General features: G+C 43.3%; 1 protein-coding gene across 2 annotated transcripts in view; it reads right to left on the reverse strand.

Annotated features, from left to right (window-relative positions):
• Window positions 1-8,725: 8,725 nt before the first annotated feature.
• The window catches only part of sorl1 (sortilin-related receptor, L(DLR class) A repeats containing), an 88,923-nt gene continuing 82,165 nt past the window's right edge, over window positions 8,726-15,483 (reverse strand). For both annotated transcript variants that reach the window (XM_026193590.2, XM_026193589.2), the window contains exons 43-48: window positions 13,308-13,472; window positions 11,451-11,625; window positions 10,556-10,662; window positions 10,190-10,379; window positions 9,583-9,795; window positions 8,726-9,039 (exon numbers count right to left, since the gene is read on the reverse strand). In XM_026193590.2, the coding sequence (XP_026049375.1) occupies window positions 8,972-9,039; window positions 9,583-9,795; window positions 10,190-10,379; window positions 10,556-10,662; window positions 11,451-11,625; window positions 13,308-13,472 (918 nt within the window). In that variant the 3' untranslated portion in view covers window positions 8,726-8,971. The remainder of the gene's footprint in view (window positions 9,040-9,582; window positions 9,796-10,189; window positions 10,380-10,555; window positions 10,663-11,450; window positions 11,626-13,307; window positions 13,473-15,483) is intronic.

Raw genomic sequence — 15,483 nt, forward strand, 5'->3', positions numbered from 1 at the left:
TTTGCACAAATACCATGATTTGGCACAAATGCTATGATTTAGCAGAAATACTATGAATGGGTACAAATACTATGATTTTGCAATAATACTGCGTTTTAACAACAACTACTGAGATTTGATTGAAATACTATGATTTAGAAGAAATACTATGACTCCATACAAATACGATGCTTTGGCACAAATACTATGATTTGGCACAAGTACTATCATTTAGTACAAATAATGTGATTGGGCAGAAGTACTATGTTTCAGTACAAATACTATGATTTGGCAGGAATACTCTGATTTAGCAGAAATACTATGTTTTAACATAAATACTATCTTTTGGCAGAAATTCCTGCTAAAAAGGACTATTTCTGCTTTTTAGCAGAAATACTGTAATTTGGCATAAATACTATAATTTGGTATAAATACTGTGATTTGGCACATATAATATATTCAGCACATATACTATAACATAACAGAAATATTATGATTTGGCCCCAAAACCATGATTTTGCACAAATACCATGATTTGGCAAATATACTATGATTTTTCAAAAAATACTATGATTTAGCAGAAGTACTAAGATGTAGTAGAAGTACTTTGCTTTAGCAGAAATACTATGATTGAGGAGTAATACCTAAACATAGGAGAAATACTGATACACAGACACACATACACAGACAGTAAAGGGAACAGGAGCTGTTGAGAGTCTGGGCTTGGTATATGTAGGTCAGTTAAATTAGCTGCACCTGCTGTAGTCAGCCCTTACACACGCAGACACAGAGAGAGGTGTGAGTTTTCTTCAGTGTATTTCTGACATTCAGGATTCCCCTCGAACAAATGGCCATAATTTCCTAACCGTAGAGGCTAGAACGGTCATTCAGACATTGTTTTGTTCAGAAGAGATGGGGGAATATTCAGGTCTTCATAATTCAGAGATAAAATATAAATTATTAAAGATATATGACTTGTAATACACTGTAACTGAGTAGAGGCGAAGCAAAAACTGCCTTGACTTGCTCTCAAACAACCTTTGGTAACTCTAAATCTATATGGAGCATCAAAATCATTCTTTCACCGTAAGAAACAGCAGGCTTTGGTGAACAGTCATGGAAATTTTCAGGGCTCTGTGGAAATCCATCAAAAAGATATGATGAGAGAAAAAAGTGACTCATTTCCAGAATTTGAAATCTGATGAAATCTGAGCGAGGGACAAATTTCCTACCCTCAAACAAGTCTAACTCATCTCAGAACGGTAATAGGTGAGAAAATAATTCTTGAATTGTGAGCATCAGGAGTGTCTGAAGATATACCGGGACAAGCCTCATGTCTTAACTTCGCTTCGTTAAGGAGATATGACAATTTGAAAATGCCTCTCATTAGAGAAATCCAGCGGTGATTTTGAACAAACTCTCCATTGAGTTTATATGGAGAGTTTTCTGACTTTGTGTTACTCTGAGGAGATTTGCAAAATAACTATGAGTCCCACAACAATGATAGGGACATTTTCTGAAAGCCAGCAAAAATACCTACGTTTTGGTGTATAATCTGTGGGGCTTGACTGGAAATTGAGCGAGTAGCAAGAAGTTGTTTGGACATGAAGAGAAAATTCAAACAGTTTCACTGTCCCCTCTGAGTTAATTGCATAGCAACCATAGCAACGCATGTATTTTCTGAAAAATCACAATTTTGCAACTGAAGACTTAAAGAGAGATAAGATGAAAACAGTAGAAGATCTGAAAAAGCTGAATCATACAGGAATAGCCCAATCATTTGAGAACGTTTTAAAGTTTGAATGGAGTTTCTAGGTGAAAGTATGAGGCAGTAGTTAAGTTTCAAAGACAAGAAAGTTTTAGCAGAATTGTGGAAGTTTCCCATTCATTTCAATGGGACAAATTAAAGGAAAAAAGTGTAATATTTTAAAAAGTATAATAGTAATAAACACCAAAAGTCATAGCCGGCATAAGCAGAAAGAGCAGAACAGTTTAGAGTTTGAACGGTGAAAATAGCACAAAAATTGTGGAAGTAGATCCACGGCGAAAAGTGTACGGAAACACCCGGAATAATAAAGAATAAAGAGAAACAGGAACTCAATAGTGTGGATGCCTATTAAGGCATCCACACAATTATCGCCCGAGTCCGTGCTTCCCGTCAGTCCTGTTGACAATTTTGACCCTGTTTGGCTTTCCTGGACAAGCTTTGGATCTTTGATTGCTTTGCTGCACTGTACAGCTGTATGTTACCATAACATCTGTCCATATATGATAGCATTCTTAAATGTTACTTCACATGGTGATTTTCATTTAACTGAAACATTTTCTCATGTCTTCACTCTTTGGTTCAGTGAGGAAACACCAGCAGGCCGACTGTTCTGTTACATCTTTATTGATTATTGATCGGACAACTTTCATACTGCAGTATTTCTACACATCAGCTCATTGCTGTGCTGAAATAGGGCCTTCAACAGAAATGATCATGTAAATCATTTAAGTACATTATGTTGAACGGCAGCTGTAAAATATCATATGCAACTCTAAATTTGGACAATCAGCATTTTCCATAAAGCCTGCCATCTGTGGAACAGACTGATTACAGATATTAGATCCATTACACTGAAGGTCAAAGGTTGGTTAAAGCTAAATCAGAGCTGTAGTCATTTTAATTTTTTTTACATTGTTTATTAATTGTAGTTGTATTCATGCTGTATTTTGGTTTCATGTAACTGAGTCTTATAATGTTGTGTGCTGTGAACGTAAGCCCAACAAGGGCCAACGGCTGGAAATTAACAATAGCTATAAGCGTATGTGCAGTACATCAGTTTCATGTTTTATATTTGGACTAATTTAAACTGTCCCTTTGAAATCAAAAATGAATAATATACACTCATCAGCTGGTACATCTGTTTGACTGCTTATTAACACAAATATGTAATCAGCCAATCACACGACAGCAATTCAACACATTTAGGCACACAGACAGGTCAAGATGACCTGCTAACATTTAAACTGAGCAGAATGTTTAAGCGACTTCGTGCCATGGTTGTCGGTGCCACATAAGTTAGCCTGAGTATTTCAGAAGCTGCAGCTCTGCTGGGATTTTCCTGCACGATCATCTCGAGTGATGCACAACACGTCAGACCCTGAAGCAGAGAGGCTACAGCAGCAGGAGACCACACTGAGATCAGAATCAGAATCAGAATACTTTATTGATCCCTGGGGGAAATTATTATTTTTTGTTACAGTGCTCCATTTTAAACCAACATTAAGACAAGACAGACAATACGCTAACTAAGAATTGTACAATATATACATATATATACATACATACATACATAAGTCACTTATAAATAAATATTTGGAAAAGAAACATGTGTAGTTGTAGCAGCAAACAGTGTGTTAGGTGGAGGAGTGATGAATGATTTCCTGTGTCGTTCAGTGGTGCTTTTCGGTAATCTCAGTCTCTCACTGAACGAGCTCCTGTGACTGACCAACATGTCATGGAGTGGGTGGGAGGTGTTATCCAACATTGTCTTTATCTTGGACAGCATCCGCCTCTCCGACACCACCTTGAGGGAGTCCAGCTCCATCCCCACAACATTGCTGGCCTTACGGATCAGTTTATTAAGTCTGTTGGCATCTGCGACCCTCAGCCTGCTCCCCCAGCATGCAACAGCATAGAGGATCGCACTGGCCACCACAGACTCATAGAAAAATCTACTCCAGATCTACTCCAGTCTGGAGGAAACTGAGCCCATTTGGCACAAACTGGGCAACAAAAGATTAGAAAACCTTTGCTGGTCAGACGAGTCTCAAGTTCTGCTGAGACACTTGGCTGGTTGCTGCTGGTGCGACGTTGCAACATTAACTGAGCATCATTTAAATGCCAACCTGAGCGCTGTTGTTAACCATGTCCATCCCTTTCTGACAGCGGCCCCATTCTCTGATTGCTGCAAAGATGCTCAGGTAGGTGCTACGTGTCAAAGTATCATCCCCGAAGCATCACACTGCCTTCTACCCACAATGCTCCTGGTGCCAGGTGTTCCCCGGGTAAGCGACACATGCACGGTGACTAATCAGACCAGGCCACCTTCTCCCATTGCTCCATGGTCCAGTTCTGATGCTGATCATTGGTCATCATATTCTCTATATATGTTACACCTTGGTCGTATTATTGAAAACTACAAACTCTCTTATCATTGCTACGCAGATGACATCCAAATTTATTTTGAATTGAGTGAGGATGAAACTTCCTCGATGCTTCGCTTCTTCGAGTGTATAAGTGAAGCTAAAGAGCAATTCCCGCATCCTTAATGACAAGAAAACGGGAATTATAATCTTTGACAGTCACACCCCTGGAGCCCATCCAACTGGTGTCCTCGGGCCCTTTGCTGATTATCTTTCCGATTCTGCGAGTAATTTGGGTGTTTACCTGGACGGCATGTGTCCTCTGTGATTAAATCTTGTTTCTATCAACTTTGTTTAATCTCTAAGGCCATGCCATACTTACCACGTGAGGATCTAGAAAAGCTTATCCATGCCTTCGTCACATCCAGGTTAGACTATTGCAACTTCCTATACACTGGGCTTCATTCTGCCCTTCTTCATAGATTGCAATTCACCCAACACGCAGCGGCTCGCCTTCTAACTGGTACTAGTAGGTTTGAGTCTATCACCCCAATTCTCACTGGCCTCCAATTAAATACTGCATTGATTTTAAAATCCTACTGCTTACTTATAAAACCATAACATCGCACCCAGCTACCTTATTGCTCTCCTTAGCGTGTATACTCCCAGTAGTATTTTCTCCAACTAAACTCTGATAAAACAGAAACTCTAATTATTGCTCCAGACCACATGGTCCCAGAAATTAGACAGCATATCAGCTTCTTAGACCCTTCTGTAAAATCAAGCCTTAGAAATCTCAGTGTCATGTCTGACAGCTCGATGTCGCTCGAGCAGCACTCTAAGCAGCTGTTTTTATCATTTACGGAATATTTCTAAACTCAGACTAATGGTATCAAAGCTTGAACTTGAGATGATTATTCATGCTTTTATTTCTTCTCGTTTAGACTACTGTAACGGCCTTTTTACTTGTTTTAACAAATCAGCCTTAAATCGTCTTCAGACTGTGCAGAAGGCTGCAGCACGTCTCTTAACAGGCACCAAGAGAAGATCGCATATCACTCCAGTCTTGGCCTCCCTTCACTGGTTGCCTGTAAATTTTAGGTTTCATTTTAAAATTTTAGTTCTAACCTTTAGGGCCCTGCATGGTCAAGCTCCTCAATATTTATCTGACCTGCTGAAACCACATACATCTTCTCGGGCTTTAAGGTCATTAGATCAGAGACTGCTGGTGGTACCGCGCACTCGTTTTAAAACTCGTGGTGATCGGGCCTTTCAGACTGTGGCACCACGGCTGTGGGATTCTCTCCCACTGTCTCTTCGCTGCACGGACTCCACTGATTCTTTTAAGAAACAGCTGAAGACATTTTTATTTAGAAAAGCATTTGATTAATTTCTTCTTATGCTGTTTTTATTGTTTTATTGTTTTTATATTCCCATTTCCTGTGTTGTAAAGCACTTTGTGATTTTTATCTGTGAAAAGCGCTATATAAATAAATTTTACTTACTTACTTAGAACACTGAGATCTTCTGACCAATTGCTTTTGGTGCAACCTGGGTCACGGCTGAAAACCAGAGGTGACCGTGCCTTTGCTTCAGTCGCACCTAACCTCTGGAATAACCTCCCTCATGCTATTCGCACATCTGACTCGATCCAGACTGAAATCCCACCTTTTAGCTCAGCCTCCCCGGCCTCCTAGAGCAGGCCTTTTAAGTGTACTTTCTTGCCCTCCCCTTTCCTCTCTTTTGCTTATATTGTTTTATTGTTTTCATCGTTAAGTCGTGCTTGCTTATCTGTGTACTGTGCTTGTTTAATCAGTGCCTCCCACCTGCTAGCTTATCTGCCTTTGTACTTTACTATTGTTTTATTGGATTATGTGAAGCACTTTAGCTACCTCTGGTTTTAAATGTGCTATACAAATAAAGTTGTATTGTATTGTATCATTGGTGGTTTCGGTGGTGGGCAGCGGTCAGCACAGGCACCCTGACTGGTCTGCAGCAACCAAACTCTTTGAGCTACAGCACTACTGTCCTTATGCTTTCCCCTGCTTCTAATATCTACTGTGAGGACACCGTGCTCACTCGCTCCCTAACACATCCCACCCACTACAAGGCGCCACGATCAAGAGATAATCAGTGCTCCTCACTTCGCCTGTGAACATTTAAAATGCCTCACCAGTGAATACAGTCACACGTGCAGCGCAGCTGGAGAACATGATGTGTTTTAATAACAGTCCACAGGTTTGTTGCACTGAAAGAAACTCGGCCACAGTTTCATTTTCAGCAAGTTTATTTTTTTCTTTTTTGAAACAGCTCACAATGTTTTCAAAACATTTGACTTTCCTCGCAATCTCCAACACGAGCAAGCAAGACATTAACATCTTCCAACATGGTCAAAGTCGTCGCCGAATGACATTTGGAAGCAAACTATTTCACGAGAGTCCACTTTAAAAGAAGTGAGAAGCAATCGGGCACATAACAACCAATAAGAAGACTGTACATGAGTGAAACCGGACTAAAACACTAAGAGGCCGTCTCGCGGCGCAAAGGAGCAGTGATCTGACAAAATTAACCAAATGCCCTAACAGTGAATTACTCCTCAGCCTTGCATGCGGGTCAAGTGTGCGTGCGTGCGTGCGTGTGACTGTATGCATACGTGTGCACTTGTGTTCCACTGTACAAACAGTAAATTGGGGCGATCGTGGCTCAAGAGTTGGGAGTTCGCCTTGTAATTGGAAGGTTGCCGGTTCGAGCCCCGGCTTGGACAGTCTCGGTCGTTGTGTCCTTGGGCAAGACACTTCACCCGTTGCCTACTGGTGGTGGTCAGAGGGCCCGGTGGCGCCAGTGTCCGGCAGCCTCGCCTCTGTCAGTGCGCCCCAGGGTGGCTGTGGCTACAATGTAGCTGCCATCACCAGTGTGTGAATGTGTGTGTGAATGTGTGTGTGAATGGATGTGTAAAGCGCTTTGGGGTCCTTAGGGACTAGTAAAGCGCTATATAAATACAGGCCATTTACCATTTACCGTAAATTACATAGAAACCTAACGTGTTCTAATAAGGCATTATGTGGCAAAACAGAGAAACCAGAGAACACCGAGTCCACAGAGCAAAAAACAGCATCGATGCCAGAAAATCTGTCGTTAAGGCCAAGAAACGGAACAAAGTGCCTCATGAACAGGACGCAGAGCTGCGTGAAATCAAGCTCGAGTCTTGAGGAAAAATGTCAGCACAGACACCGTTTGATGATCCGAGCCAGGGACGAGATGACGAAAGGAAACATCGGTTTGTCGCTCTGGGTCAGTGAATGGGAAGGTTTCAGAACAGCTGCAGTTTGCATGCAGAGACATAAAGGCTGTTTCCCACTGCAGGGGGGCGAAGAGCAGCGTGTGTGCACTGACTTCACAGGTGGGGACAGTAGCATAACGAGCTGGGACCATACATAATACATTCATGAAGACGTCTTTACGAACAAAATGAGTGAGGTCAACAAAAAAAAGAACACCATCGGCTCCACGGCAACACGCCGACGTCTGCTAACCGACTGCGGCACAGTCAGGCGAGGAGGGCGGGAGCACAATATTTAACGCATCCATATATACTTTCTGCCCCTGATGCAACGCCAGGCTGTCGGACGTGAAGCTCTGCAAACTTTCCCTGAATGGACTGTTTTATTTTCTCATGATAAAATCCACTATGACTGTGTGGGACCACCCACAGGGACACAGTTCTCTCTAAAAAGATGCCAAATGAACAATAAAACGACGAGATACAAAGTGAGCCCGACTCTCACTCACAGCAGTCTGTGCCCACGGCCGGCCCGGTACCTCTTCGGACTTTTCTGTAGGTATTCAGCAGACGGACGGCGCTGCCTCAGCCACGGCCGCGGTGATGGGCTGGTGTCTGCTCCGACACAGTTCCCTGAGAACCCCAAACACGCTTCCTTGAGCACTACAGCTATGGCAAAATGCTGCGGACAATAAATCGCGGTCCTGAACAACACAAACGAAACACAAAAGAACTCAATTTTACCAAACGACGTGGTGCAGCATCACAAGAAGAGGACATTTTAAAAGCCGATATTTACAAATTCATTCAGGTGATCTCGGCGATGCTAGCAGGATGGGAGGGTGTCAAAGCCAGGAATCGTCCAATCGCGTGCCGCCTCTACTGACATAACACGGTGCTGCTGGTGGAAAAGAAGAGTGTACCTACGTGATGCCACCAGTCACCTGTGTGCGTCCCGATCCGTCAACAGGACAAACAGGAACCACGATCCACAGTTAGCTCCTCTCACAGGGCACCAGCGTCACATCTACCGCCACAGGACAAACTGTACTCTTACCAAAATATGTTTAAACATTGTGTATACAGCGTAAGTCTATATGTTTGTGTGTTTAAATGTGTGTTTTTTGCATTCTATATTCCAGCCTCGGGATGCTTATTTTGGCTTTAAGCAATGGACGCCTCCTATGGACGGCGAGTTTGCGACAGGGTCACGCTTTCCCTGACGAGCTCCACAAACTCAAATCCTTCACAGTTTGCTCCAGCATCCACCTTTTCCTCCCGCTCCTTTTTTGACCCCCGTATATATTTTTAACATTATAAAAAATAAGTTATTGCGCATCCAAAAAAAGTGCAATGTACATTTGAAAAATATTTCTCTCTCTTTACACATTTCCATTTTTTCTTGACGTTTTTCTGCTAATTGGGGTGGATTCCTACAGATGACTTTGGGGTGGTGGCGAGCTTCCGCCCGGTGGCTCTGCGCTCCATCGTGCCGCACTGCTGACGGAGAGCGAAGGGGACTAAAGGGTTGAAGGAGAGGAAAGAAGGGAACAGAGAGAAATGGGCGACGGGGACGCCACGCTATGCGATAACCATGGGAACGTCGTCTGAGAAGCCGCTGATCATGGGAGCATCTTCGTCGTCATCACCTGTTAACAAAGGGAAAATGCGTGTTTAGAAAGCTTCGTGGCTTCGTGGCTGTTGGAATCAATTTGTTCAAACGTCAACACGCCAGAGAGAAGTGGACCCGACTGCACGCTAGTACAGCAGCCATACGGCGATGCGCCCTGCTTTATTGGCTGTTTCACTTTAGAAGAAGTTCAGTATGGTGAACATCTGCAAGCAGCCAATGAGAAACTCACGTACTGAGGTAAGAATTCAAGTCAGAATTATGGTCATTTTTCACATTGGGCCACGTTTTTATTGCAGTCAGAGCAGGAAGCTAGGTCCAGCTTAGCAGCGTGTGAGCTAGCTATACCAGCTTCATAGGGTGGGGCAGGCTGACTCTTCTATTGCAACCATGCTGAACTGCTAGGGTCAAAGGTCATGCCAAACTGAACAGAAAGGTGAAAATTCGTGGCAGGTGATTAAAAACATGTATCCCTCCGCCAACCTAAAATGTAAACGACCTTTATAAAAAACCTCGTTTTCCAATTCGTGTCTCGTTTCTCGAATCGATAAGAAATAATTACCCAGTTCATCCCCGGAGGAGAAGATGGCCGAGCCGAGCCGAGAGTTGTAGTGGGAGTTGGCAAAGGCGGTAAAATTGTTCTGCAGCCGCCGGTGTCGGAGGTAGAGAACCACCAATCCGCCGCAAACAGCCAGCAGCAGCAGGAAGAGGACGGGAACCACCACGGCCGCTGTGTCGCCTGAGTGGGCCTCGCTGCGGGATGCATCGCTGGTCCCTGTGCAGGAGGGGAAAAAGCATTTACAGAAAAGAAATGAAGTGTTTGTAATCCCTGGAATACTGTTAGGTTTCTCTGGGCTGCATGAAGGCGCTGCTAACAGCCCAGGATTTAGGAGCCGTTATGCTCCTAAATGGCTCCTAATCAAACAACTTAAACTCACATTTGTGGATAACTTTAATTCATTTGAACCTTTTTTTGTAGTGATTTTTATTAAAAACAATGACAGCATCAAACTGAATTTAATGCTAAAAAGCGGGTGAGTGCCTCAAGCAGCTCGAGACTGTCAGATTCAGGGTTTCTTTTGATTCATTCTTTAATGACGCTACACGTGGAAAAGATGTGAATGGCAACAACACAGCTTTAATGTTCATCAGGTGAGTGTGGGCGGTACCTATGAGCTGGTTATAGAGCAGCACTGCAGGCTCCCCGCACAGCTGCCCGTTGAGCAGGCAGCGAGCCTGGACAGAGAACGTGTAGTTGTGTCCCACCAGCAGGCTGCTGATCCTGAAGAAGGTGTCTGTGGTGTTTCCCAGGGACGACGTCTTGTTGGTCACGCTGTCAAACACACGCACTTCGTACCCCTGTGAACAGCGCCCCCAGCAGGCAGAGGAGCACCACAGCAGCAGAAGAGCAGAGCATAAATCAACACTTGGAAAAGCTCATTCTGCTGTAAGAACAGTGGCACCTCTCCCATTATTATCACTCACAGTCACTGACATTTGGTTTCAAAAGCAGTGGTTAGCTGTAGGTATCTCACCCTGCTCTCATTGAAGCCCTTCTCTCGGACAGCCAGGCTCTTCCAGAAGAGATATATGTGATCCTTCTCCGTCAAAAATTTCAGGGCTTCAGGCGCCGCAAGAGGAACTACGAGCACAGGAAACGCAGAGTTTATGAAAAGTAAGCACAGGGGAGTAGAATCTGCTCTGCACGAAGCGACATAAGACATCATATTTAGGGATGCGTGCAATCAGTCAGCCAGATGATTAAATGAGTTCATCTAGTTGGTAAAAGAATATTTAGATTTGAAACATGCACAACGCCGGCTGCTGCAGCTCTCTGTGTGTGACGGGAGAAAAAGAACAGACACTGTGTCAAAGTAATCACAGTACTGAGATTACTGTGATCACTACTCCTTATTTAAAAAACAACAGCAACAAGCTATCAGTCAAATTCAGCTATAAATGTGTTTAATGTAGAGTTCTTTCTTTATTGCTAATGTTTTTATTTTTAATGAAACTAAACCTATTCAAAAGGAACAATTAGACATCTATTTACAGTTGAATCACATCTGCATTACTATTTCAGGCCAGTCAACGTGTTTCTGTCTGATTTCAAACAGGCCTTTGAACAGTCAGTGTTAACTAGAGCCGATATGCACCTCTGTAACAGTAACAGTTTCCATCCAAACAGAAGCTTTGGTCATTTACAAATCACAGGCTAAAAACATCAGTGAGGTTACAGTTTGTAAGTGTGTGTTTCTGGTTTGTTTGTGATGTACTCCATTTATACTCCACGATGCTCACATGGCTGTTGGCAGTCACAGCTCAGTCACACTAGAGCAAGAATATGAGGACAACCTCCTTGGATTAGGACAAGTTGGCAGTTGATCAGTGACTGAAGAGTTTGTGAGTTTTGAAGTCACACAGTTATACCTGTGCTGAGGGTGAAGCTGGCCTCCTTGCTCATGTTTCGCAGGCGCACAGAGATGCTGTATCGCCCTCCAGGCTCCAGGCCTTTCAGCACGTATTCCACTGTGTTGTTCTGGGTGGTCAGCTTGTAGTCCCGCTCCACCTTACGAATCACATCCCGCATGTGTATTGCATATGTCTAAAGAAACAAGACGGGAATCCAAGATCAGGTGGATGTTAAAAGCTGTGACGTATCAGGTAATAATATATTTGCGAGGTCATTCTTTTTTATCGGCTGAGTTACAGGATTGTGTTTCATACACGTTTGAACACAGCTGGAGCATCTGCTACAGCACTAACTCACTGCCGTGTTAAGTGTTGTTCAGGATACGTGAATGGTCACCATCGACATCTTACACTGTTATCTCTGCTCAAGTATGAGTATTATTAGAATGACAACATGGATGAGACAAAGGAACAAATACTGCCATAAACATGTTCTGTAGCTAATTTACAGCTAGCTAGCAGCACTCCAAAAAGTTGATTCTGTTCACCTGGACGAAGCGTTTTGTGGGACAAACGTTTCGTCACTCATCCAAGTGACTTCTTCAGACTCAGCTGACCGCAGGTTTCCTCAATCTTATTCAATTCAATTCAATGTTATTTATATAGCGCCAAATCACAACAAAAGTCGCCTCAAGGCGCTTCGTACATACAGAGAAAAACCCAACAATCATATGACCCCCTATGAGCAGCACTTTGGCGACAGTGGGAAGGAAAAACTCCCTTTTAACAGGAAGAAACCTCCAGCAGAACCAGGCTCAGGGAGGGGCGGGGCCATCTGCTGTGATTGGTTGGGGTGGGAGAAGGAAGACAGGATAAAGACATGCTGTGGAAGACAGACAGTCTCAGCTGACTGCAGGTTTCAATCTTATAAACAGGACATTTGCATAATGACTGAAACCAGCCCACTGAAGGAACAATGGGCTGGGAGGTCAGTTCCTTAATCTTAATTATGCAAATTCTCATGACCATTGATCAACAACCACTGACCAAAACCCACTGATCAAAGTCAGCTGAGACTGAAGACGTCACCTGGATGAGTGATGAAACGTTTCTCCCACAAAACGCTACGTCCAGATGAACAGAATCAACTTTTGGAGATTTACTGTCCTGGATGATTGAGCATGCATCAAGACCTAGCTAGCAGCAGTTTACTGTAATTGTAGAAACAAAGGCCAGTTATAGCTAATATTATACATTCATATGTTGTAGTATTGTCTTAAATCAGTACAGTTTGACATGAAAAATAAGTCCATGTCATGAACCAAGTAATTTGGCAGCTAATGTGGTCTGTCTCCTAAGCTAGCCGCTCAGGATTTTCCTAGCAATACAGCTAGCTAGCTGTAGCTTAGCTTCACTGGCTCTGCTTATGTTCTAACATCAGCTGATTAAGTAATTTTTAAAAAGAGCAGATATGACACCAGATCAACCTTGGATGATCGTATGAATTAGCTGGCTTTACTCACCCAGGACAACTTTTGCTACAATACGTTAGCAGGCATAATCACTAAAACCTATATGAACTGAGTGCCCTACTGATTTCAGGGTCCCTCACTGACACTGAATCTGACCAATGTACTTCACAGAAACGTCCCCCACATGCTGAGACAGGACAAAAAGCCAGCTGTGGTCACACTGTTTGGTTAAAATAACAATCCTTCCAGAGCCGCGCTGTAAAATACATGTTAATACAAGGAAAACGCTACCTACTATCTCTTCAACTGTAAATATGAACAAGTTAAAAGGTGTGAAATGAGTCCTTTATATTCCCCATGTTCTGATCGTTTGACATCATCACAATAAGAGACAGGAGTGTACCAAAGGTTTGCTCGGGCTGTCATAGGGGGGCTGCCACTTGAGCGTAGCCTGAGTTTTGTCGACTCGCACACGGTGGAGGTTCCTGGGCGGCAGCTTTTCATTGGGAATCATTTTCACCACAGCGTAGTCGGAGGGAGGACCCAGGAAGGGAGCAACAACCCGCACCTGAACAGAGAACACACAGATCATGGCTAGTGACCGAGTCATGTTACCCATACACAATATGGCCAAAAGAGACACAGCCAGTTGTGAATGCTGGAGTGCTCTGTAAAATGTAAATAAAAGCAGAATGTGGCGGTCTGCAAATCGCTTAATCCCATTTTTCTTCATATTAGAAGACATCAAGAAAATATCAAATGTTTAAAGTGAGAAAATATGAATTCATTTTCAAAAAGCTGGGATGTGGCCCTGATGGATTCTTCTACCATGAAGCCATGCTGGTAAACGCCTTCCATGAAAAAGGCTTTGGGAGCAGATGTTACTCTAACACTTGTATACTTCTCTGACCCTCTCACCTGTGATGGTGACCTCTCACCACCATCATAGATGCAGTGCTGAATACGACGTGCAAGTATCTGGATGTGCAGTGTAAAAAGTTCATTTACAGAACGGTTCGAATAACAGAAATGACTAGTTTCAGCAAATACACGTGAATGAAACTGTGTAATAAATACGATCATTTTTAAAGTGTTTCATTCTGATTTTCAGTTTGGGTTTCTCCTCCTCTATGAATCAGCGCAGATGTCTCTCACTGTTTAAATTTTCAGGGACAACATAAATGAGCTTTAAGGGGAAGCAGGCCTTACGGGGTTGAAAGCTCGTTTCGGTGGAGGATAACCTGAGGGGCTGTACCAAGGCCCGGATCATTCTGCATTCAGGGTCGGTGACTCTGAATGTTCACGTCCATGCTTCGTAATAAGTCTAACGTGTGCTGGAACATATTCCCCTTCACACTGGGAACGGCAGCCTACGCTGCAGTCACTCAGCAGGCTGGCTCCGTGATTCTGGCGTGCCTGCTTTCAACCCTCGTTATTATTCCAGTTTAGTCTGAAAACTGTGTTTGCATTTTAATTTATTCTTCACTACTAAGCTTAGATCACCTGCTCGCGTCGCCACCGTCAAGCACAAACGTGACAGCACAGCTGTGGAGACGATCGCAGCTGCATTTGCACCTGCGCTCGTTAAACTTAACGCTGAATAATTTCCACTCCTGCGCTTTTTGTGTTTTCAGGTGGGAGATTTCGCCCTTCCCTTTACTCTCACATGTCACACTAACTAGTTCTTCTGGAAGTGATCTGGCTTCGTGCCACGAGCAAACTTTCTCAGAGCAACAGCACGGAGCGGCACCGTGTTCAGAATAGAGATGGACCGATGTGATATTAAGTATCGGTATTGGGCCGATACTGACCTAAATTACTGGATCGAATATCGGAGAGAAATAAAAAAAATGTAATCGATCCATTAAATATCAAAAAAAGCACCTCACAAAACTTGCGGCATGGCGTAACTCTGCTCATAACGTTAGCACGTCGGAGCAGTATGCGTCACGTGATAGAGAGGCTGTGGCATGCAGGACCTGTCGGTGGTCTGGTTGTAGCCTCGCTACCAACCCGGCATTTCATCTCCGAGAAAGTTATCCCAGAGAGAAGAAAGCAAGTGTGTAAGTTCATCTCTGAATGTTTGTGAAGCATTCCAGCGTTAAGCTTAACAACAGATATATGGAGCGACTGCCTCCCCCTCCCTCTTCTTGCTGCTACTTCAATCATGAAACTGATCAATGATCAGCTGATCGTCTCTGTTGTTTGTTTTTGGCCCACTTTGCACCAGAAAGAGGAAACCAGCGGCTGAACAACAGCAGCACGTTTAAGCTTGATCAGCTGTTGTTAGAATGTATTTAATATTACTTTCTACTCCAGGATCTTTTCTACAGCTGACGGCTGTAACTGTGCAGGGGCGGATCTAGCAAAGTTTAGCCAGGGGGGCCGATAGGGCATGAACAGGGAAAAGGGGGCACAAAGACATACTTTTCTTTCTTATTCTCATTTAAAATGTCGAGCTTTTAATAAATAATTATCTGAATCTTACACCCAAAGTTTTAATCTGATGTAAAAAGTATAGAAGTCCATTACTGTATATAGTAACTGTTAAGTCTAATATACCCTAGTAATCGATTAAG

Source organism: Astatotilapia calliptera, chromosome 14 (genome assembly GCF_964374335.1).
Source record: "Astatotilapia calliptera chromosome 14, fAstCal68.1, whole genome shotgun sequence".
NCBI lineage: Eukaryota > Metazoa > Chordata > Actinopteri > Cichliformes > Cichlidae > Astatotilapia > Astatotilapia calliptera.